Below are 25,613 nucleotides of genomic sequence, written 5' to 3'. Positions count from 1 at the left end.
GGTTACCAGGGTGGGGAGGGAGGGTGAGGGTTATTCACTAACTAGAGACAGCAGACAAGAATTATCTTAGGTGAAGGGAATGACAGCACATACTACAGGGGAAGTCAGCAAAACTGGACTAAACCAAAGCTAAGAAGTTTCCTGAATACAAACACTTCGAGGGACGGAGTAGCAGCGGTGGGGTCTGGGAATCATGCTTTCAGGGGACATCTAGGTCAGCTGGCATAACAAAGTTTAATAAGAAATGTTCTGCATCCCACTTGGTGAGTGGTGTCTGGGGACTTGAAAGCTAGCAAGCGGCCATCTAAGATGCATGAATTGGTCCCAACCCACCTGGAGAAAAGGAGAACGAAAAACACCAGAGACACAAGGGAAGTATTAGCCCAAGAGACAGCCAACTCTTCAGACAAAGATTGGACTGGACTGTGGGACATAAAATGATACTCGTGAAGCGTGTGCTTCTTAGCTTAAGTAAATGCATGAGACTAAATGGGCAGTTTCTGCCTGGAGGTGAGATGAGAAGGCAGAGAGGGTGAGGAGCTGGTTGACTGGACACAGGAGATCAGGGGTGGAAAGGAGGAGTGTGCTGTCACAGTATAGGGAGAGCAATTAGGGTCACGTAACAATGTATGTATAGATTTTTGTATGAGAGACTAACTTGATCATAAAATTTCACTTAAAGCACAACAATTAAAAAAAAAAAAACCTACCACTAGAAGAAAATCTTTGTTACCCTGGGTTATGCAAAGATCTCAATATGATACCAAAAGTACAATCTATAAAATAAAAAAATGATAAACTGGACTTCATCAAAATTAAGAACTTATCTTCAAAAGATAAGTTTTAACATATTAAGTCTTAACATATTAAGAGAATGTAAAGATAGGTCAGAGACTGTGAGAAAACATATGCAAAACACATATTTGATAAAGAGCTTGCATCCAAAATACAACTCTCAGAACTCAGTAATAACACAGTAAAAAAAAAGAGCAAAAGATCAGAACAGTTAATGAAAAAAGATATATGTGGATGACAAATAATCACATGAAAAAATGTTCAATATCATTAGTCATTAGGGAAATGCAAATTAAAACCACAATGAAATGCCATTCCATACCTATGTGAATGGCTAAAATAAATTTTAATATGACAATACAAGCATGTGGAACATGACTGAATGCATTTGCCAAAACACACAGTACTGTATACTAAAAAAGGTTATTTTGCTATATATAAATTATACCCTAAATTTGTTTAAGTACTGAGTAACCACCATGTGCCACAGGCTTTGAGCCTAGGCACTTGGGAAAAAAACAGGAATAATTACTACCTTGCTCTCAATGAGTTGACTCATGGATGGGAATCCCCAAGAACCTACAGATTATTCACATGTACAACTAAAATTTCCTGCAGTGTAATTTTCAAAATTAGATGTTTCAAAAGAAAGAATTAAACTCAGATTCAAGTCCATCTCAGTTAGGACAGCACAAGCAGGAAAATCTATCCCTAAGCACTTACCCTGAAGAGCTCTGAAGAACAGATTTGACGAGCATGTAAGATGAAATCTAATATAGTTGGGTGAGTGAAAAAGAGAGTGGTAGTCACTGAGAGACATTATACCCTGGGTCCTCATATTTCTAATAAACATCACTTATACCTTAATGAAATGGACCAGCAGCTAGTAGACACTTATTGAGCACTTAGTCTGGGTCTAGCACTGTGCTAAAAGATTTATAAGCAATTATCTCATTTAATTCTCCCAAAAGCCTTATGATGATGGTAATGGTTTTAAAAAATGTCCACAATTCTTTGATACCCCTCCTCTTAAGAAAAGAGGTGGAGTCTAATTCTCCTTTGAGTGTGGGCTGGATTTAGTGACTGGCTTCTAACAAACAGTATGTGACTTTGGTGACTAGGTCATAAAAGGCACTACAGCTTCCTCTCATTCAGTCTCTCTTGATCACTCACTCTGAGGGAAGTTAGCTGCATGTTGTGAGGAGATTCAACTAGCTTAAAGAGAGGGGCCCATGCAGCAAGAAACTGAAGCTTCCTGCGAAGAACCAGCAAGGAACTGAAGCCTTCTGCTAACAGCCCTATGAGTGAGCCATCTTGGAAGCAGATTCACTGGCCAAAGTGAAGACTTCAGGTGACTACACTCACATGAGAGATCACAAGCCACAACTATCGGCTAAGCTGCTCCAAAATTCCTTACCCACAGAAACTGTAAAATAATAAATGTTTGTTGCTCTAAGCCATTAAGTTTTGGATTAGTTTTTTATGCAGCAATATGATCCTATTATTACTCCCATTTATTCAGTTTCTACAAGGAAACTGAATAAAGCTCTAAGAGGTTCAGCAACTTGCCTAAGGTCACAGAGCTGGTAATAGTCATAGAGTTAGGTTCAGATCCAGTGATCCAAAGGCCCACACTGTCAAACACCATGTTATACTGACTATGAGGTTAAAACCATTATTCTTTGACAGCAATCAAACCCACCACACACTAGTGTTTTTAATTAACTTAGTCCTAGCATCATCATCCACCATGTGTCTGTCAGTTTGTCGTACTATGGTGGCTTGTGTGTTGCTGAGATTTTGGAAGCTTTGCCACCACTATTTCAAATACCAGCAGGGTCACCCTTGGTGGACAGGTTTCAGCAGAGCTTCCAGACTAAGACAGACTAGGAAGAAGGACCTGGCAGTCTACTTCTGAAAAAACTGGCCAGTGAAAACCTTATGAATAGCAGTGGAACACTGTCTGATAATAGTGCCAGAATATGAGCCCCTCAAGCTGGAAGGCACTTGTCATGGGTTGAATTGGGTCCCCCAAAAATATCTGTCAACTTGGCTGGGTCATGATTCCCAGTATTGTAGGACTGGGTACCATTCTGTAATCTGATGTGATTTCCTATGACGTAATAAGATGGATTAGAGTTATACAACATTGGATAGTGTCTTAAGCCAATCTCTTTTCAGATATAAAAGAGAGAAGTGAGCAGAGACACATGGGAACCTCATATACCACCAAGAAAGCAGTGCCGGAAGCAGAGCAAGTCCTTTGGACCTGAGGTTCCTGTGCAGAGATGCTCCCAGACCAAGGGAAGACTGATGCACCACAAGGACCTTCCTCTGGAGCCGACAGAGACAGAAAGCCTTCCCCTGGAGCTGACACCCTGAATTTGGATTTGCAGCCTACTAGACTGTGAGAGAATAAATTTCTCTTTGTTAAAGCCATCCACTTGTGGTATTTCTGTTATAGCAGCACTAGATGACTAAGACAGCACTCAAAATATAACTGGGGAAGAGCTGTAAAGGATTTCATTTTACTTGGCTCCACAATCAATGCCCATGGAAGCAGCAGTCAAGAAATCAAATGACGCACTGCGTTGGGCAAATCTGCTGCAAAAGCAAAAATGTCACTTTGAGGACAAAGGTGCGCCTGACAACCCATGGTATTTTCAATTGCCTCATATGCACGTGAATGCTGGACAATGAATAAGGAAGACTGCAAAAGAATTGATGCCTTTGAATTGTGGTGCTGGCGAAGAATACTGAATATACTATGGACTGCCAAAAGAACAAATCTGTCTTGGAAGAAATACAGCCAGAATGCTCCTTAGAAGGATGGCAAGACTACGTCTCACATACTTTGGACATGTTATCAGGAGGGACGAGTTCCTGGAGAAGGACATCGTGCTTGGTAGAGGGTCACTGAAAAAGAGGAAGACCCTCAACAAGATGGACTGACACAGTGGCTGCAACAATGGACTCAAGTATGACAACGATTGTGAGGATGGCGCAGGACCAGGCAGTGTTTCGTTGTTTTACACAGGGTCACTATGAGTCAGAACTGACTCAACGGCACCTAACAACAACAGCATCATTATTATATGGTAATTCAGTTCAATTCTACAAACCTCAAATTCAGAAACTTACCTACTACAATAAAGTTTCCACAATTAGATACACATGCTGAGGATTCAATTCTATCTCCCAAAATCTGTTCCCATTTCACCTTCCCAGAATAAAGGTCAACTGCCTTCATTCTATGAGAATGGGAGCCAATGTACACAGTTGCAGATGACTTATCAATAGCTGGTACTACAACCAGAGGTGAAGCATCAACACATTTGCCTGTGTCTGACCTCCACCTCACACGTAACTCCAGTTTCTCAGCCCCTATTACAGGTTTCTCCTCTTCAGAAACTTTTGCAACAAAGGATGGCTTCTCTGACTTCTCAATGATCGGTGGGGGATTTATGCTTTTCACATTTTGAATATTAATCTGTGAAGTTAAATCAGAAGAACAGGCTGAAGGGCAATGTCCTGACTTAGTTAAAAACCTGGTAGTATTAAGAGACAAAATCTGACTCCCTCTGTTCAGCGCAATAAAAGCATTTATCGCGTTGTCACAATTTAAAGGCATTCCACATTTCTGATGAGAAGATTTTCCATCGGCTTCCTCTTGATTAATGTCACTGAATTTTCTTTTTGTGGCATAACTCTTGCTGAGTGGTAGGTCTTCATCTGCAAACACTGTTTGAAGGATGTGACTGTAAATCTCTAAGATGGAACTGCTGAGAATAATTTCCAGAAGCCCAGGTACTGATACGCCAACAAGATTTTCAATCTCACTGAGGAGTCGTATGGACTTTAAGGAATCTCCACCACTAGGTAAGAACAATGACTCTTTAGGAATCATCGAAGGATCTTCTGAAAGACTCAGAACAGACTACAGAAGAGAGAAGGGAAAAATATGGTGAAGTAGAGGCCCAAAAACTTCAACATGTACAGGTAATATATAGAGATGGTAGTATCTACCTCAAGCATATGAACATAAGACATACAAAATAAATATTTTTAATAATTAAAACTTAAAACTATTATTGTCTTACACACTACAGAAGACTATCACTATACTAAAAATTTTGCCACAAACTTACACTATAACTGCAAAATATGTCTCCCTTCAAAGCAGTTTTCCTACCCATAAAATAGAGAATGGAGTTATAAAAACATCAGATTTACTAACTATACAGCCCACAAAATACTAATACATGGCATTTCTTTACTATGGGAATAATATTTATCTTCTTCGGCTACACATAAATCAAAATTACTTCCAAAAAATCTAAAAAGTACGTGGATAAGACTTTTATCTAAATATTCTCCATTTTCAGACAAGACAATTACATCCTCTTTTCAGAACCCTTTATAAAAGAAAAATCCACGTTTTATTATTTAAAAAAATAGTCTACAGGAGTAATAACATATTTATGTATATTTAAAGTTACAAATTATCTTTGAAAATAGAATTCAGTGTGCCTATCTGTTGGGATAAGACTCTTTTCTGAGATATACTACTTAAAGAGGTCAAAAAGTAAGTTCAATTTATTTCTATGACTACAAAATCTGAGTTATCACAAGAATTAGTCTTGTCAGTTTATGAAAACTGCTAGTTTTTTTTTTTTTTTTTGACAATGGTGGGAAAACAAGACTTCCAGAACGCCAGAAACTAGAGGCAGAAGTATCATTCATGAATACTTGAGTTATTACTCTGCTTTCTCCCGTCCAAATGAGGGACATGGTCTTGCCAGTGGGGAGCCACATTCAAGAACAGGAAAACCAAAACCGAAACCAAATCCCCTGCCACTGAGTTGATCCTGACTTATAGCGACCCTGTAAGACAGAGTAGAACTGCCCATAGGGTTCCCAAAGCTGTAAATCTTTACAGAAGCAGACTGCCACATCTTTCTCTTGTGGAATGGCTGGTGCATCTGAACTGCTGATCTTTCAGTTAGCAGCTGAGTGCTTTACCATTGCATTACCAGGGCTCCTTAGGAAAGTCCAGTGGTTGTAAAAATTCCCTGAAGCAGAGGCATATATGTTATTACTGAAAGTGCTTGTGGAATAATGATGCAGGCCCTAAGGAGCCCTGGTAAGGAGCCCTGTTATAAGATAATGTGACAAAGCAAGATTTGGCTATTTCCTCAGCTCTGAAAAGAGTGTCACTGCACTTCATTGCCCCTTTTAGGGAAAGCCTATGCCAGTATAGGCATTGTCTCCTTGTACCTTTTATGACTACCTCGCTTCCAATAAATGTCTTTATTGGGAGCTTAATCTAATCTTACAATACAGAACCTAATGCTTATTTTAATACAAATTGAATAAATGATGCTATACCACCTACCATCTGGGCACAATAAAATTCTCAGGAAAATGTATCAAACTTACATGGGATGCTTCTGTTTCCAAGATATCAAATGACCTCTTTACAACAAATCAGTATCTTAAAAATTGTACCTTCCACAAATGCTGTAATTTTCCCCAAAGTTCTTCTTTTCCATTTAGCTTACAATCAGACTTCAAGTTCATGTAGTTCAAATAAATCTTGTTTAACTCTGAAACATCAATTTTGCCTTAATATAAAAGATAAATGACTGTAATTTCAGCTCAAAGTCTTTACATTTTCACTAGTCACAAGAATACACACATTTTTCATTTTAAAGATTAGATTTACTATAGAATAAAAGAGTTTGTCATAGATAATCAATTGTAAAGTAGACCCATGCTGCCAAGAATGTAGCAAACAATAAATAAGCAGAAAGGAAGGGAGGAGCTAATGTTATCTCATTTAAAAGGCTAAAGAAACAGCACCGTTAACTAAGTAATTACTACATTTTGTAGTAAATATTAAATAAAGATGAAAACAGGAATGCAATATAATATGGCAATTAAGAGCATAAATTTTGAAGTCAAACAGTCCTAGACAGAATTTCAACTCTATTACTACCTAGCAATGTGATTTTGGAGAAGTTACTCAACCTTTTTAAGCCTTATTTTTCTCATCTGTAAATAAAAATACCACCCACTGACAGGACTTTCTGAAGACCCCAAGCCAAACCAATTCCGCTGCCGATGAGTCGATTCTGACTCATAGCAACACTATAGGACAGAGCAGAACTGCCCCATAGGGTTCTCAAGGCTTTAAATCTTTACAAAAGTGGACTGCCACATCTTTCTCCTGTGGAGTGGCTGGTAGGTTCGAACCGCCAACCTTTTGGTTAGCAGCCGAGCGCTTTAACCACTGTGCCACCAGAGCTCCTTTCTGAAGATAAAATGAGTTAATTATATAAAGCATTTAACAGACGGTCTACCATAATAAGTGTATTAGTATCATTTACTAATCAGGATTTAAGTAGCAATTAGATAAAATTCTATGAATATAATTAGTATTATTTAGCACTGAAACATATCGGCTTTAAATTATTTTACCATGAGATGTAAATGGTAGAGCATCAATCAATACAAGCTCATCTGGGATTGCATAACTTGGAAGATGTTCCTGAAGTTCTTTAAAGATGTAATCCTTTACTAAATCTTCTCTGGACACTATGAACAGGATTAATTTTTCCTGATTATACCATGTAACTGCACAAGACTCCACTTGCTGAAGTTCTTCAGCAACCTATGAGACAGATTACCCCGATTTGCCAGTAAGGACATTTGAAAACAAACTTCTTAAATGCTCAGTCTTATCATGTCTGAAATCAATATAGTCAAATGAGATTTTGGAATATACAAGGCATTTAAAAAAAAGTTTGCTACAGTTACTAGCACACACGGTTACTAATATTTTTCAAAAACAATAGCTCCTAAAGCAAAATAAACCAATTTATTTTCACATTATGACAGTCCATTTTGTCACTCATTTAAAACACAATCTCTTCATGCTGGGAATAAGGGGCATACTGAATTATCCAAACCTTTTATTGTAATTTATTACTAATACAAAAATCTTAGGTTTAAATAATACTGATAGAGAACCCTGGCACAGAAAATTGGTGGTGGCTGCCTCTAATACCTAGATATATTAGTCGATATTTAATATGTAGTTTTTACCTGTTGCACAAGCTCAACATTAAGACGCTTGCCATGACGTTTGATCTGACTGTCCTTTCTTCCCAAGAAAAACATCTCTCCATCTTTCACAGTCACAAAGTCTCCTGTGGCTCGCATTGTGCCAAGTGGTACCGTCATTTCATCATCAAGAAAACATACTCGGTTTCTGCCACCTTCACAATATAAAAACATCAATGTAATAAAAAATCCATGAAAATATATAAAAAACCATCAAATCAAGAACATCTCTAAAAGTTCATATCTCTGACAGGAGACATCAAAACTAAGTTTTAAAATATGAATATTTATATTAAAAAGGGGAGCTCACTTTTAAATGCTATCTAATAAAATCTGGTACAATAACTAAGGCAAGTTAGTAAAGAGAAAACAAAATTTATTTCTACAAACATGTTTTTAAAAAAATTCTTAAATACAGTAAATAGAATTTTGGTTATTAAGTATAAAAGTCCAAGTTACAATTTCTAAACTACTTTCATATATTCCCTTTGAGTATCAGACATTGTTATCTGAAATAATTACAATCAATTATTATAATTACAATAACTTATTTTGTTTCATGACTATGAGGATGAGGTTAAAAATTATCATCCCTGAAGAGAATACTGGGCTTAAGTGGAATCAGGAAAAGAACAGAATTAACACATCAGATATTTTTTTCTTGGGAAAAAAAAAATCCCCACTCAACAAATGTAAAACAACCTAAAAATACTTGGCCATTGCCTTCTTGAATTGTGAAACCATTAGTGTCTCTGACTTCAACTACTGTTCCAAGCAGTGGAAATCCCAGTTGTACAGGCAATTCACATCTATGAAAAACACAATACAAACCAGATTTAAAATTTTTCCTTAAACAGAATATTTTTCTATGTATTTAAATCACATTGTACCAAATAAAGAAAAAAGAAGTTTTTGTTATGCTATAATTCAAAGACTACCAAGAGGAAGAGGTTAGATGGAAAGGCTGTCATATATTCTATTTATTCACTGCCGTTTAAGTCACAAGAAGTTCTAGCAGAATTTGCAGCACCAAGCCACCAGTTACAGTAAGTAAGGTTCTGGATTTCTAGCTTAAAATACTAGATAAAACAGTAGTTCTAAAATCATTACTCTATCAAAACACAGTTTTAAGGTCCCGGAAAGATACACTTTCTTTCAACTCTGTTTAGCGTAATTAAAATTCTTACTTCACAGTAGAGTTAAGAATCTCCTCTGGAATCCTGTAAACGGTCGCCCAACTTGATACCTCTGTGATACCGTAGATATTAAATATTTGTGTTTTATTGCCTTCTCCTCTCCAGTTTTTGAGAACAGTCAGTGATGGAAATGCTTCGCCACCAAGGGCTAACACTCGAAGAGAAGTACTGGCTGATAAAACAGTTGACTTGATAAGCTGAGAACCAAATCTTTTAAGCAATGTGGGTGTTGCCTGTAGAAACATTAAAAATAACTTCTTTCCCTTCACTTCTTTAAAAAGGTAAACACTGTAATTATTAGTGCAAAGCTTAGCATCTGGTGCCACCATGGAAATTAAGGCTGAGTCGATCAAACGGCAAATCATACTAGGAAAACTATTGGGGCAGCCGCACTATCTTCTTAATATGGATACTGATTTTGCTTTAGAAAAAAACTTTAGGAAAAATATTAGCTGTATTTGTTCCATAGTTTAAATAAAAGGGTTTAAAAATAAAAAGGACAAAATCCATAAAAGCAATTCACATTTCCTTTCCAATTAGCTCTACATAGAAAAAGTATATGAAAGGGTTAAAAAATGAGCCTAAGGGGGGAAAACATGAATAAAAATTCCTAAAAACAGCTTTACTGAGTATAAAAGACATACAATAAATTGCACATATTTAAACTGTATGTTTCAATAAGTTTTTGTATGTGTGTGTACCAGTGAAACCATCACTACAACAAAACAATGAACATATCCTTCACTTCCCAGAACTACCTTTTGTGCCCTTTTTTAATTGTTCCTTCAAATGGACTTCTCTCCAGACAACTACTGACCTATTTTCTGTCACCACAGATTACATTTTCTAGAGTTTTTACCAGTGGAATCATACAACATGTTTTGATCTGGCTTCTTTCACTCAACATAATTTTTAGTGATTTGCCCGCATTGTTGTGTGTATCAATACTTCAATCCCTTTACTGCTAAGTGGTATTCCACTGTATGGATCAGGACTGGCTTCATGGGGATGCAGCTTCTACACTTGCATGGGGCTTGGTTCTCAGAAGGGCTCCAACCCTGTTTTAATGTTCTGCTGTTACCATTTTGAAATTCTTAATAAATTCTGAACAAGTGCCCAGTATTTTCAAGTTGTACTCAGCCTCAGAAATTGTGTAGCTGGTCCTGGTATAGAAATACCATAATTTGTTTATCTATTAACCTGTTGATCAAGATATGAGTTGTTTCCAGTTTTGGGCTACTGTAAATAAAGCTTCCATCAAAATCTAAGCACAAGTCTTTGTACGGACATATACATATAAATACCTAGTAGTGGAATGGCTGGATCATATGGTAGGTATATATTTTTTAAATAGCTTTACTGAGGTATCATGTACAAACTGTAACATTCATCTATTATATGGGTGCAATTCAATGAAATTACAAAGTTGTACAACCATCATCATAATCCAATTTTAGAACATTTTCCCAAAAAGTTTCCATATGACCATTCAGTTAATCCCCATTCCTACCCCAAGCCCTAGGCAACCACTGATCTACTTCCTGTCTTAAACTTGCCTTTTTTTTTTTTAATATTTCATATAAATTGAACCAGACAATATGTAGTTTTTCCCATTTGGTTTCAATGTGCATGGTTTTTAGGCTCATACACGGGATAGCATGTATCAGGAGTTCCTTCTCTTTTATTGCATAATAGTGTTCTATTGTATGCATGCACCACATTTTGTTTATGCATTCAGAAAGGTGATGGTTAATTGTATTGTTTCCATTTTTGGCTATGATGAATAGTTTTGCTAAGGACATGTTAGCATATATGTCTTTGGACATATGTTTTCATTTCTCTTGGGTGGATTACTGAGGAATGTATTAGCTACGTTGTATGGCTGCACAGGAGCCATGGTGGTGCAGTGGTTAAGAGCCACAACTGCCTACCAAAAGGATGGCAGTTGGAATCCACCACCAAGTCTACTCCGTCCTATAGGGTACTATGAGTTGGAGTCAACTTGATGGCAACGAATTTGTTTTTTTTGTTGTTTTGTTTTGTTTTTATGGTGGTACAAACAGTTAAGGTACTTGGCTGCTAACAAAAAGACTGGAGGTTCCAGCCCACCCTAGAGGCATCTCGGGAGAAAGGCCTGACAATTTACTTCTGAAAAATCCACCACAGAAAACCCTATGTTGCAGAGTTCTACTCTGACACACATGGGATCATGGTGTATATCTTATTTTTAAGCAAATATCGCTCATGTTCTGTTTGTTTTGTCAATCGCTGCCTCGTCCGCAAGGTATTTTCCTAAGTGCGCTATGCTACTTTTTTTTACAGCAACATGTAAAAAACAACTGGCATATTGGCACTTATGAAAATACTTCACCAGAGGGAGCAGCTGGCAAACATAGGAGGTGCATAGCATTTGTGTATAAATACGGTAATCCTTTTTATATGTTTCGAGATTTAGTTTGCTAATATTTTGTTAAGGATGTTTACATCTATTCTCATGAGAGATCTTATGTATAGTTTTCTTGTAATGTCTTTGTCTAGATTTGGTAACAGGGTGATAAAAGCTTCATAGACTATTTTGGGAAATGTTCCCTCCTCTTCTATTTTTTGTTTGTGAAGTATTGGTATTATTTCTTTTTTTAATATATGATAGCATTTACCAAGGAAGCCATCTGGCCCTGGGCTTCACGGGACAATTATTAAATCTCTATACTTGTGTAAGTGTATTCAGATTTTCTATTTCTGTAAAAAAATGGCATGGTGGGGGGGTGTCTGACCTCCTCTAGCTTCACGAGGTGGGGAGAGAGAACCACCATTACCATCAACAGGCCGAGGATGAATGCTATGAGGTGGAGGTCAGACATCCCTCCACCCTCCAACCTTTTTAACCAATTCTCACACCAGCCATCCCTCCCACAGCACTCTACTTCTCTGCTGCGTTTGATAATTCGTTGAATGGCCACACAGAACTCACAAACCGTACTTACAGTTACAGGGTTTATTAGGGAAGTAACAGGTTACAGGAGTCCTGGGGGCGTGGCTAAGAGCTATAGCTGCTAACCAAAAGGTTGGCAGTTTGAATCTAGCAGCCACTCCTTGGAAACCCTATGGGGCAGTTCTACTCTGTCCTATACGGTCACTATGAATCAGAATCGACTTGACAACAACGGGTTTGGTTTTGGTTAACAGGTTACAACGCAGGATACAATTCTTTGATCAGGACAGCTTCTTCTCAGCCATTCCCACAGACAGGCCTCTCAGCCTCACCTCTGCCCTGCTTAGACAAGTGTTATAAAAGCTCCTAGCTCCACCGGCTGGCAAGCCCCACCGCAGCTGTCTCATGCCAATCTCTGCCGGTCTCCTGGTTCCTGCTGCTCGCACTGCTATTGCTCTTGCTACTGCTGTGTTACAGTTCCCTCCCCATTGTCTTCCTTTAAGCCTAACATGATGGCAAAACTAACCAATCCCCTAGTTAGGGTTCCATATACCTTATTTGCATGGTCCTACCCCCCACAAGGATGACATGCACCTTATTTGCATTATTAGCACTGTCCAATCCTCTTGGTGGGCCACAGGCACCTTATTTGCATAGTTCCACCCAATCATTTGGTGGGAGTTATAAGACCACAGTGAGAGAAATGCCATATAAGAGCAACCCATCACACTGCAATTTCCAACTGAATTCATTCTGGTAATCTGTATCTTTTAGGAATTTGTCCATTTTATCTAAGTTGTCTAAATTGTTCGCAGAAAGTTGTTCATAGTAATGTTTTTAATTTCTGCAGGGTCAGTAGTGATGTCCCCTATTTCATGCCTGATTTTGTGTCTTCTCTCTTTTTTTCTTGATCAGGCTAGCCAAAGGATTGTTAATTTTGCTGATCTTTTCAAAGAAGCAACTTTTGTTTTATTTTCTCTATTCTTTTCTGTTTTCTATTTTATTAATTTCTACTGTAATCACTATTACCCCCTTTCTTCTGCTCGCTTTGGACTTATCTTCTTTTTCTAGTTTCATAAAAGCTTAGGTTATTAATTTGAGACTTCTTTCTTTCTGATATAAGTACTTAATACTACAAATTTCTCTAAGTACTACTTTAACTGCATCCTATAAATATCGATAAATTGTGTTTTTGTTTTATTTCAATCAAAATATTTTCTAACTTTCCCAGTGACTTCTTTTTTAATCTATGGGTTATTTAGATACATGTTGTTTAATTTCCATATATTTATGGATTTCCAAATATCTTCTGTTATGAACTGTTCTAACAAAAAAATGTGTGTCAACCTGGCTAGTCCATGATTCCCAGTACTGCATGATGTCCCACCATTTTGCCATCTGACGTGAATTTCCTATGTGTTGTAGATCCTGCGTCTATGATGTTAATGAGGCAAAATTAGAGGCAGTTATGTTAATGAGGCAGGACTCAATCTACAAGATTAGGTTGTATCTTGAGTCACTCTCTTTTGAGATATAAAAGAGAGAAGCGAGCACAGAGACATGAGGACCTTGTATCACCAAGAAACTACTGCCAGAAGAATAGCGCATTCTTTGGACCCGGGATCCCTGTGCTGAGAAGTTCCTAGACCAGGGGAAGATTGACAACAAGGACCTTCTCCCAGAGCCAACAGAGAGAGAAAGCCTTCCCCTGAAGCTGACACCCTGAATTAGGACTTCTAGCCTCCTAGACTGTGAGAATATATTTTTCTCTGTTGAAGGCATCCACTTGTGGTATTTCTGTTATAGCAGCACTAGATAACTAAGACATCTTCCTATTTTTTATTCTAATTTAAATCTGTTAAGGTTGAAACACATATTTTGTATTTCATTTTAGTTATTTTAAATTTACCAAGACTTGTTTTATGGTCTAGTATATATGATCTATCCTAAGAATGTACTATGTCTGCTTGAAAAGAACGTATATTCTGCATTCATTGGATATAGTGCTCTATATATGTACAACCAAATGACATATATGTCTATATTCTTGCTGATTTCTCTTTAGTTGTTCAGTCATTGAAAGTGGGATATTAAATTCTCCAGCTATTATTCTGAATTGTCAATTTCTCCTTTCAATTCTATCCATATTTGCTTCATGTGTTTGGAAGCTCTATTTTTAGGTGTGTATGTTTATGGAGTTGGTGGTGGTTCAGTACTAGAATTTTCACCTTCCATGCAGGAGACTCAGGTTGGATTCCCAGCCAATGTACCTCAAGTGGAGCCACCACTCGTCTGTCAATGCAGGCTTGCATGATGCTATAATGCTGAACAGGTTTCAGTGGAGCTTCTAGACTAAGATGGACTAGGAAGAAAGGCCTGGCGATCTGCTCATAAAAAAAATCAGCCAGTGAAAACTGTATGGATCACAACAATCAGATCCTGTTATGCATGGAGTCGTCGTGAGTTGGGGGTGGGGGGAGGGACAATTCAACAGCAGCTAACAACAACATACATTTATAATTGTTAAATCTTCTTGATGTACTGACTTCATCATTATGAAATGTCCCTATCTCTGGTAATACTTCTTCTCTTGAAGTCTATGTGGTCTGATATTAATATAATCTCCAGTTCTCTCATAGTTATTGTTTGCATAGTATCTCTTTCTCCACTGCTTTGCTTTCAAGCTACTTGAGTTTTTGAATCTCAAGTGTGTCTCTCATAGACAGTATACAGCTGGATCTTACTTTTTTATCATGTCTTACAATCTCTATAGTTTGATTGGGGTATTTAAACCTTTCACGTTGAATATAATTATTCATATGGCTGAATTTACATTTTCTATTTGATTTCTATGTCTCCTGTCTTTTTTGTTCCTGTTTGACTTCTTTTGTGTTAAATACTGGTACTATTTTAATCACTCAGTTAATTATTTTTAACTTTTTTTTTTTTGTAGTAGTTGCTCTTGGGATTAAAATGTATATTTTATCACAAAATACTTCAGATTTATATTAATGTTTGATAAAATATAGAAATTTTATTCTAGCATTTGTGTTATGGTCCCCTCCTTTGTCCTCTGGTCATATATATTACATCTGTACATGTTATAAATCCTATAATACAGTGTTATACAATATTATGCCTTTTACAGAAAAGAAGAAATGAGAAAATTATATATAGAGTTAGTTTATATTAACCCACATACTTATCATTTCCATTACTCTTCATTTCTCCCTGTGGATTAAGTCACCATCTAGAGTCATTTCCTTTAAGCCTGAGGTATGTCTTGTAAAGCACGTCTTCTAGGAATTAATTCTCTCATTCTTTGCTTACTGAGAATGTCTTTACTTCGCCTTCTATTTTTTAAGGGTAGTTTTACTGACAGGTGTTTTGTTTTTTTCCCTTTTGGCACTCTGAATATGTCATTCCACTGCCTTCCAGTTTCCACTGTTTTAGATGAGAAGTTGGTGTTGATCACATTGATGCTCCCTTCTAAAGCGTTGCTATGAGTTAGACTTGACTCAATGGCAACAGGTTTGGGTTGGTTTTTCTATGTCATAAGTTGTTTCTATCTTGATGTTTTCAAGATTTTTTTCTTTGTCTTTAGCTTTTAACAGTATGACTATGATGTGTCTATGGGTTTCTTTGTGTTTTCCTACTTGGGGATGACTGAGCTTCTTGGATGTGTAGATTCATGTTTTTCATAAAATTTGGGAAGTTTTCAGTCATTGTTTCTTTAAATATTTTTTCTGTCCCTTTCTCTCTCTTCTCCTTTTGGATCCTATCGTACATATGGTACACGTGATGTTGGCCCACAGGCCTCTGAAGCTCTAATCATTCTTCAATCTTCTTCTGTCTGTTCTTCAGACTGGTTAATTTTAATTTCTCTTTCTTCAGGTTCACTGAGTCTGTCTTCTTGAATCTGATGTTGAGCCCCTCTAGGATATTCTTCATTTAGTTATTATACTTTTCAACTCCAGAATGCTCATTTAGTTGATTTTTTATAATACCTATTTCCTTCTTGAGAATCTCTACTTGTTAATCATAGTGTTTTACTTCCCTTTAATTCTTTAAATATGGTTTCTTTTAGTTCTTTGGATGTATTTACAATAGCTGCTTTGAAATCTTTGTCTGCTAAATCCAACTTCTGAGAACACTCAAAGACACATTCTACTGGTAACAACTTTTTTTCCTTCCCCTGCATATGGGTCACAATTCCCTACTTTTTTGCATATTTTGTAATTTTTTGTTAAAATCAGACACGTTAGGTAATGCATTGTAGCAACTCTGGATTCTGATAGTTTTTCCCTGAATCTTATTACTGTTACTGGTTTTTGTTTGTTGTTCATTTCTTTGTTTAGTAACTTGCCTGGGCTAAATCTGAGAAATCTTTCTCCCATGGGATGTGTGGTCATTAATATTCCTACTCAGATTTTCTTTTTTTTTTTTTGGTTTTAAAGAACAAGAATTTATTGTCTCACAATTCTGGAGGTTAGAAGTCCAAATCAGGGCATTGGTTCTGTCAGTAGCTCTGGAAGTTCCTTGATGTCTGTCTTCCCTGTGTGTGGGTCTCTCCGTGTCTATTCCCCCTTTTTATAAGACATCACTTTGAAAGGATCAAGTTTAAGACCCACCCTACTCCTATATAGGAAACCCTGGTGGCACAGTGGTTAAGACCTATGGCTGCCAACCAGAAGGTTGGCAGCTCAAATCCACCAGGCGCTCCCTGGAAACCCCATGGGGCAGTTTCACTCTATCCCATAGGGCTACCACAAGCTCGAACCGACTCGATAGCAATGGTTTTGATTTGTTTTTTTTGGCCAATTCTATATAAGGAGCCCTGGTGGTGAAACAAAAATCCACTGCCATTGAGTCGATTCCGACTCATAGCGACCCCATGGGGCAGAGCAGAACTGCCCCCACAGGGCCTCCAAGAAGTGGCTAGAGGATTTGAACCGCCGACCTTTTGGTTAGCAGCCCAGCTCTTAACCACTGCACCACCAGATGACAAAACGGTTAAGAACTTGGCTGCTAACCAAAAGTTGACAGTTTAAACCCACTCGGTGGCTCTGTGGGAGAAAGACTCCATGATCTGCTTCCATAAAGATTACAGCCTTGGAAACCCTATAGGACAATTCCACTGTCACATGGGGTTGCTTTTTATAAGACACCTATGAGTCTGTGAGTCAAAAATCAACTCCACAGCCCCCAACAACTACTCCTACATGACCTCATTAACATAACGAAAGCCAATCCCTATTTCCAAACAGTCATATTTATAGGTACACGGGTTAGGACTTCAATATAATTTTGGGGGGACACAATTCAGTCCATAACAGGTCCTTACATTATTCTGCCTTTACTAGAGTTATTTGTTAACTTGTCTACTTGTTTTATTTTATTCCCTATTCTCATTCTCCCAACTTAATGGCAAAAAAACTTTTTTTTAAAATATTTTATTGTACTTCAGGTGAAGGCTTACAGAACAAATAGTTTCTCTCTTTTTGTTTTTTTGTTAAATACATATTCCTGTGTTCACTTTTAAGTTTGATTCCTAGGGATCACCCATTTGTATCTGCATAGCTTAGTGGTCAGCTAATAATTGGACAGGTTTTCCACCCAGATGGATCTGTGTGTGTGTACAGGAGAGTTAATTCAAAGTTCAGGCCATTTTCAGGCCTACTTCAGTTTTTATTTTCCACTGGGCTCTTTTGTGTCTCTAATGTGTATGCACACAGCATCCAGGCCAGCCAAAAATGTGCTTACCCTAACTACCCACCACAATCTCAAACTATTAGAGCTGTGGCCCTCCTTACTCATCAACCTTCAAGACCATCATTTCCACTTGCAAGGCTGCTGAGCACTGGTTTATTACCTACCATTCCAAACTGAGTGAGCCCTCTTTGGTCAGCAGCCCCTGGCCCCAGGCCAGAGTATCACAGGTTCCTATTTTTACACAAAATTCAGCAGTTTCTAAAAATTTAAGTATTTCTCCATATCTTATATGCCTTTGGTTGATATCCAAAGTGTTGAAATGGGTGTTTTTGTCAGTTTTCTTCAGCTTTACAGGTGCTTTTGGGGAAGAGGATTTACCATTATCCTCACTTGGCCACAGCCAGAAGTCCTGTGCAAACATATTTTAAAAAAATAGTTTCTTTCAATAAAATCTATAAGAAGCTCTAATGGATAACTTGAATTTTAATTTGGAAAGATGATTTAAGGTCATGGCTCATCAAAATATTTAAGGAGTAGGATGATCCCACGTTCCAATATATACCTATTGTCCCAGAAGGTTGTCTAAGTCAGCACCTCCATTCACTCTCAAAAGATTTTATTCTGTGTCAGCAAATATAAGGTTCACCCTATTCATACCAAAAAACAAACCAAACCCATTGCCACTGAATCGATTCTGACTCATAGCAACCCTACAGGGCAGAGCAGAACTGCCCCATAGGGTTTCCAAGGAGTGGCTGGTGGATTTGAACCACCAACCTTTTGGTTAGCAGCCATAGCTCTTAACCACTGCACCACCAGGGCCCCACCCTATTTATAGGGTATCCTAAGTCTGGTTCTTAACTGTTTCATCAAGAGGTTTATTATAAGATAAGGAAACTTTCTTGTCAAAATGAAAGCTGAAATAGTCCTGCTCTCTATTTTCACTAAGGCAAATTTGAAATGTTCTAGTAATTTATAATGTTAAGAATATTTTCACCTTTAAACTCTACAAATGGATGCATATCTATGAATGCTCAGCAAGATACAGCATAAAAACACCTTTTAGATATTCATAAAGTAAAATGGTAAATTTATTGGCAAAATGCAAGTCAAAATCCTTTACTACTAAACCATCTTAGGCATAGAAAAACAAGACTTAGCAAATAACAGGAAAAAAAGTAAAGTTTCTAAGAAAAAATTCATGCAAAAACTAAAAACACTATTATGCTGACATGCTTCCTAACTACCAATCTAAGTTTTTCTCTAATTAAAAGGTTTTACCTTTAAAGGGTGTCAAGTTTAAATAATATAACTTTGTTGCCCAGAGTATGCAAGTATAAAATGCTCATATATATTTTAGGTTTGTAGGAAACCAAATATTAGGCCCTTCTTTCCCAAGAGGAAAAACTCCTGTTACTGAAAGAAATAAAATAAGCCCTTAATTTCTTCAAAAACTTCGTCCAGTATGAGAAACCAACTTGAACTGTAAACGTTCACTTAAAGCACAAAAAAAAAACACTTCATTTTATTTTGGGGCCTTCCCACCCCCTCCCCATACAATAACCCAAGATGTTCTATTCTTTCTAATTTTCAAAATGTAGTAGCATATGTTCTTTTTCAGAGCTTTTAAGATCCTTGCTTCATATCAGATTAGATTTGAGTAGGGCTATTATTGTAAATAAAATCTGTACAGGAAGTTGTTTTAAAAAAGTATTAAAAAAAAATAAGGCAGAAATCCTTGATGACTTCTATATCATTTGGTAAGAAATTTGACTTTGGAGGGAAAAGATGACCCCTAACAAAGCTAAAATTCCCTTTAAGAGAGGTATGTTCTTACATACAATGGAAAGGATAAACTTCTGTACTTCTCTTCCTTACCCAAACCAAGTCAGACAAGATCAACTGATGATAATCCAGCTAGATTATCATTAGTCCATTGTGAAGAACTATAAAAATACAAAAAATGCTCTAAAACACATAAAATCCTGAACAGTAAAAAGCAAAACATTTCACTTGCTCCTAAGATGTACCTGCAAAACAGTCACCCTGTGATGGGAAAAGAGAACAGCAGCTAATTTTGATGGGAGCACTTTGACAGAAGTTGGTACAACAAGCAGAGAGGCACCACTGGATAGAGCAACAAATATTTCCACAACAGAAGGATCAAACGTCAGCGGTGAAGCCAGAAACAAAACATCCTCTTGTGTGATCTCAAAAAGCATCCTAAAGGAAAACAGAATGTAGTCATGAAAAATGTCTAACATTTGATAAACACACATCCTAAAAAAGAGTGTTTCTGACCACTGAATTTCTGGGATTGGCCAAATTTTATTCTTCTCTTTTAGATTAACCAAAACAGTGCAGTTAATTCTAGAACTCCTCTTAAACGTAAGGACTAAAAGCCATTTAAAGGAATACCCACTTTTTACTAAGACATAATTTGTCATCTGTGATAGTTTTTTGATGTTTTGACCTGGCAAGGTTGAACTAAAATCTCCTGAATTTCTTTTCTAGTATATTCCCCATTGTTGTTTTTGTTAAGTGCCATTGAGTCGATTGTGACTCATTAGCGACCCCATGTGACAGAGTAGAACTGCCACATAGAGTTTTCTAGGCTGTAATCTTTGTGGAAACAGATCGCAAGGTCTTTCTCCCCTGCAGCCACTGGGTGGGTTCGAACCACCAACCTTTTGGTTAGCAGCTGAGCACTTAACCATTTCACCACCAGGGCTCCATGTTCCCCACTAGGGTAGGCTATAAAAGATATCCTCTCATGAAAGAACAGAACAGAGGCAGGCGCCACTTTATAGCATACACACAGCTTATACGAGTTATTCAAACACTAACGTAGGTGCTGCTGTGAAGAGATGTTGCAGATTAATTAGAAGTCCCTAATCAGTTGGTATTAGATTAATCAAAGAGAGATAATCTTGAGTTGGCCTGATTTACTCAGTTGGAAGATCTTTAAAAAAGGGCTTAGGGCTCCTCTTAGGTTCCTGGGTGGCACACTTTGTGCTTGACTATACTGACCTAAAGGATGGCAGTTCAAACTGACCCAGACTAAGAAAGAAAGGCCTAGCAATCTCCTTCTGAAAATTAGCCAATGAAATCTCTATGGATCACAACAGAATATTCTCTAACATAGTGCTGGAAGATGAACCCCTAGGTTGGAAGGTGCTCAAAGCACACAATGGCCACAATAATAGACTTGAGCATACTGACGACAGTGAAGATAGTGCAGGACTGGGCTAGGTTTCCTTTTGTTGTACGTGCAGTCTCCATGAATTGTAGACAACTGGAAAGCAACTAACAATAACAACAAAGAAGAGGTATTTCACCCCGGTATTTTCAATGCCACCCCCTCTCATATAAAGGTATCTTACTCCTTTGCACACTATTTGATTTAATCCAACCCTCTCCACCAATTCCCTACCCTCAGCCCATAAACCTCTCTCATCTTAAAAACAAAACCCTACACATCTCCCAGCATTCCTTGTATCCTGTTTCCCTTTAAAATCAGTTTCTAGAACAAAACATTACTTTTGTTATCTCCATTTCCTCTGATGGCGCAGTGGTTAAAGTGTTTGACTGCTAACCAAAAGGCTGGCAGTTCGAACATACCAGCTGCTTCGCAGGAGAAAGATGTGGCAGTCTGCTTCTGTAAAGATTACAGCCTTGGAAACTCTATGGGACAGTTCTACTCTGTCCTGTAGGGTTGCTATGAGTCAGAATCAACTCGACAGCAGTGGGTGTTTTGGGTTCACCTCCAGCCTACTGTAACCTGTCTTCTGCCCTAGGCTGTTGTTAGCTGCCCTCTAGCCAGTTCCTAACTCATGAAGATTCCACACACAAAGGGATATATGAAAGGCTGCCTCCACTGAGTTTAGCTTGAGGTACACTGGCTGGGAATGGAACCAGGGTCCACCCAGAGGCATCTGGGAAGACAGGCTTGGCAATCTACTTCCAAAAGGTCACACCCTTGAAAATCCTATGGAGCAGTTCTACTCTGCATACCTAGGATCACTGTGAGTTGGAACTGACTTAATGGCAGCTAACAAAAACAACGTGTGCCTATTGAGCACTAAAATCATAGCTGGTCCAAGAGATCTGTATGTAAGTATTAAATATTTGGTGAATTGTGAAGATGATTAGTATGAAAAAGAGAATGTAAAGTATCTAACAATTTTTTAATACTTATTATTGTTAAAAGAAAATGGCCTCACAACGATGAATCTGTGAAACGTCTTATAACATGGAGGAATGTGGAGGGCATTATGCTGAGTGAATTTAGTCAGTCACAGAAGGACAAATATGGTATAAGACCACTATTATAAGAACTCAAGAAAAGGTTTAAACACAGAAGAAAACATTCTTTGATGGTTACGAGGGTGGGGAGGGAGGGGGAGGGTTATTCAGTAACTAGACAGCAGACAAGAATTATCTTAGATGAAGGGAAGGACAGCACACACTACAGGGGAAGTCAGCACAACTGGACTAAACCAAAGCTAAGAAGTTTCCTGAATACAATAAAACACTTTAAGGGACAGAGTAGCAGGGTTATTCGTCTGGGGATCATGCTTTCAGGGGACATCTAGGTCAACTGGCGTAACAAAGTTTATTAAGAAATGTTCTGCATCCTACTTTGGTGAGTAGCGTCTGGGGACTTAAAAGCTTGCAAGTGGCCATCTAAGATGCATCAACTGCTCCCAACCCACCTGGAGTAAAGGAGAATGAAGAAGACCAGAGACACAAGGGAAGTATTAGCCCAGGAGACAGAAAGGGCCACATAAACAAGAGACTGCATCATCCTGACATCAGAAGAACTAGATGGTGCCCGGCTACCACCAATGATTGCCCTGACAGGGAACACAATAGAGTCCCCGATGGAGCAGGAGAAAGGTGGGGTACATGACTCAAATTCTAGTAAAAAGACCAGACTTAATGATCTGAGACTGGAGGAACCCCAGAAAGCACGGCCCCTGAACTCTGTCAACCCAGAACTAAAACAATTCCCGAGGCCAACTCTTCAGACAAAGATTGGACTGGACTGTAGGACATAAAATGATACTCATGAAGAGTGTGCTTCTTAGCTCAAGTAGATACATGAAACTAAATGGGCAGTTTCTGCCTGGAGGTGAGATGAGAAGGGCAGAGAGGGTGAGGAACTGGTTGAATGGACAAGGGAGATCAGGGGTGGAAAGGAAGACTGTGCTGTCACAGCACAGGGAGAACAACCAGGGTCATATAACAATGTATGTATAAATTTCTGTAGGAGAGACTAACTTGAATTGTAAACTTTCACTTAAACTACAACAATAAAAAAGAAAATGGCCTTACCTGTTTAAACTTAACTCTTAAGCCTTCCCAGAAACTAAAAAGACAGTTCTGGGAAAAGTTAAAATAATTAGATAAGCCCTAACTAGCCTATAGAAAGCAGACACAAACTTAATAAACCAATCCAAGCTGCCTCCTGCCCATTAAGTGAATGACAACCAATTGTTTCAAATTTCCCTTTTGAGAACTCCCCTAACAGTCTGTATTGTACAAAAGGTGATCAAAATTGTAATGTGACAAGCTCATTTCTTCAGATGGGTGCTCCTTATTCCAGAACAGTTTTTTCTTTGACATTACACATTGAAATGACAATATTTTGGATAAACTAAATTAAGTAAAATACACTGTTAAAATTAATTTCACTGGTTTCTAGAAAATTTTAAATTACACAAAATTTAAAATCACGTCTTGTGAGGTTTCCATTCCTATTTCCTCCTTTATTTCTTAAAACTACTTCTCTCTAGTTCCCTTCCACCTTTCGCTTCCTTCTTCTTTGTCAAATTGAGAATCTTAATACTCCTTTTATAGATTTCTCATCTCCTGACCTTATCCAACTCCACAGTGCTACAGGAGTGAAGAACTTAATAATGTATGGATCCTTTATTGGTTTCCATCACCTACTGGATTAAGTTCAAACTTACAGGGCACACCCCCTGTCCCCCTCAGGCCACATTTCCTGCCACCCCATTCTTTCCTTAGCCCTGCCCTGACACACCCTAGCAAGGCAAACTCTTTCTCCCATACCTCTGCTGCCACCTCTGCCAGGAATACTCATCCTCTCTTCTTACTAACAATTAAATTAAAGCAACACACCCAACCATATCATTATTCATTCTGTGTTTGGCCCCAGGCCTGGATCAAACAGGTGAAGCTCCAGTCTGCAGAGAACCAAAGTTCAGCTATAGCTCAGACAAAAGAAACCTTATTTTTTAGGACTATCAATTTAGGAACAAGAGTTATAAAGAACAAATATTTTAAAATTCTTTTTTTTCCCTTTAAAATACAAGTTCTAAAGAAAGATTCTAAGCAAGGAACTTACCGGAAATGCTGGATATTTGGTACTATACATGCATGAGGCACTCTGACAATCTTAGGTATCCCTGTAGTCCCTGATGTATGCAGAACATAAGCTAAGCAATGCTTTAGCCTCAGATCTATGTATTCTTCTGAGTTTCCTTCATTGCTGTTTCCAGAACCCCTGCTGTTTTTCAATTTTTCTTTTTCAGGTTTCTCTTTTCCATCACTTAGCATCAATTTCACCTCAACATTCTTCCAGTGAAGTCTGAAGAGTAGTAGGTCATTATGTTCTACTGTAAATGTATCATAGTTTAATAACGTGTCGTGGGAAGATCTGAATTTCTATTTGAGATAGGGAAAAAATTTACAATATTAGTTTTTTAAAAGACTTTTTTTTTTTAATATATAGAAGTAATGTAACACATTCATTTACTCCTTCAACAAAGCTTTTTGGTGGGTACTTGCTATGTGATAAAAAGATAAATAAGAAATCTCCAAGAGTAAGGTGCTGTCCTTACTTTCAAACTCACTTTCAGAATAAATAAGCATATAAAAATGCACAACTGCAATATAATGTGGTCAGTGTGATAATGAAGTATGCTTGAAATGTTAATGGGAATAGAGGAGGTTGAAGTTTAACTGGAAGGTCAGGGATTGCTTCATAGGCAGTGTTTAAGATAAATCTTAAAAGTGTAAGTAGCTACTCTCCAGATAAAGAAAAGGGGCACTTCAGGCAAAGAATACAGCCAGAGGATCTGACCTGAAAAAGCCAGTGTTGAGGAAAATGTTATTTCACTAAGTTGCAGTTCCAAGAATTGCGGGGGAGAGGGAGGGACGGGGCAGAAATTATGCTACTGACAGATTAGATGTTAGATCCTTAATAACTTTATACACCCAACATTAAGATCTTAACTTGTAAGTTACAGGATCCAACTGAAGGTGACAACAGCATAGACTGGACTCTACTCCACAGAGGATGGACTGATAAACAAGCCTCTAATAAGTTAGAGCCATTTAATAATCTTTTGCAACAATTCAGATATGATATCTCGGATATGAGATAATGTGAACTTGTCTATTGCAAGAGAAGTGGGCAGGAAGGGTCTATGAGCAAAGAATCAATAGGGCCTGGTGACTTTCTGGATATGAAGTGAACCTAAAAGGTTAGGTTTCTGGTTTAGGTGATTTGGCGGATGGAGGTAGATAAAAAGATGTTGATATCAGTTTGTACATGCTGAAAGTGAGGTTCCGTTTGAATATACAGTTTTAGATTTATAAAAAGCAGCTTAATGCAAGATAACCTGTTTTCACATTTAAGAAATCAATACAATTATAAAACCAGCACACAGGTCACAACCAGCAGGCTATGGTATTTTCCATCTGTGTGTGTTTGTTATGTATGGAAGTAGCCTGTAATATACATATTCCTACATATTCTTAATATCTAGCTCAAAACCCTCTTACTAAATTAAAATTTTTCCATTGCTACTAAATTATATTTA

At 37.7% G+C, this 25,613-nt stretch overlaps 1 protein-coding gene across 6 annotated transcripts in view; it reads right to left on the bottom strand.

Annotated features, from left to right (window-relative positions):
- AASDH (aminoadipate-semialdehyde dehydrogenase) overlaps positions 1 to 25,613 on the bottom strand; it is a 42,519-nt gene that overhangs the window by 13,311 nt on the left and 3,595 nt on the right. The window contains exons 2-9 of one of the 6 annotated variants that reach the window (XM_012557432.1): positions 24,134 to 24,453; positions 19,791 to 19,983; positions 9,108 to 9,349; positions 8,623 to 8,729; positions 7,903 to 8,075; positions 7,276 to 7,468; positions 6,304 to 6,419; positions 3,937 to 4,732 (exon numbers count right to left, since the gene is read on the bottom strand). In XM_012557432.1, coding sequence (XP_012412886.1) covers positions 3,937 to 4,732; positions 6,304 to 6,419; positions 7,276 to 7,468; positions 7,903 to 8,075; positions 8,623 to 8,729; positions 9,108 to 9,349; positions 19,791 to 19,983; positions 24,134 to 24,345 — 2,032 coding nt within the window. In that variant the 5' untranslated portion in view covers positions 24,346 to 24,453. Of the gene's footprint in view, positions 1 to 3,936; positions 4,733 to 6,303; positions 6,420 to 7,275; positions 7,469 to 7,902; positions 8,076 to 8,622; positions 8,730 to 9,107; positions 9,350 to 19,790; positions 19,984 to 24,133; positions 24,472 to 25,613 lie in introns of those variants that run through there. The other 5 variants (XM_023737318.1, XM_023737319.1, XM_023737323.1 and 2 more) reach the window with 5 other exon arrangements.

This window comes from Trichechus manatus, unplaced genomic scaffold (assembly GCF_000243295.1).
Source record: "Trichechus manatus latirostris isolate Lorelei unplaced genomic scaffold, TriManLat1.0 scaffold00101, whole genome shotgun sequence".
NCBI classification, from domain to species: Eukaryota; Metazoa; Chordata; class Mammalia; order Sirenia; family Trichechidae; genus Trichechus; species Trichechus manatus.
The sequence above is the reverse complement of the archived record's forward strand: the minus strand, read 5'-3'. Positions and strand labels throughout refer to the sequence as shown.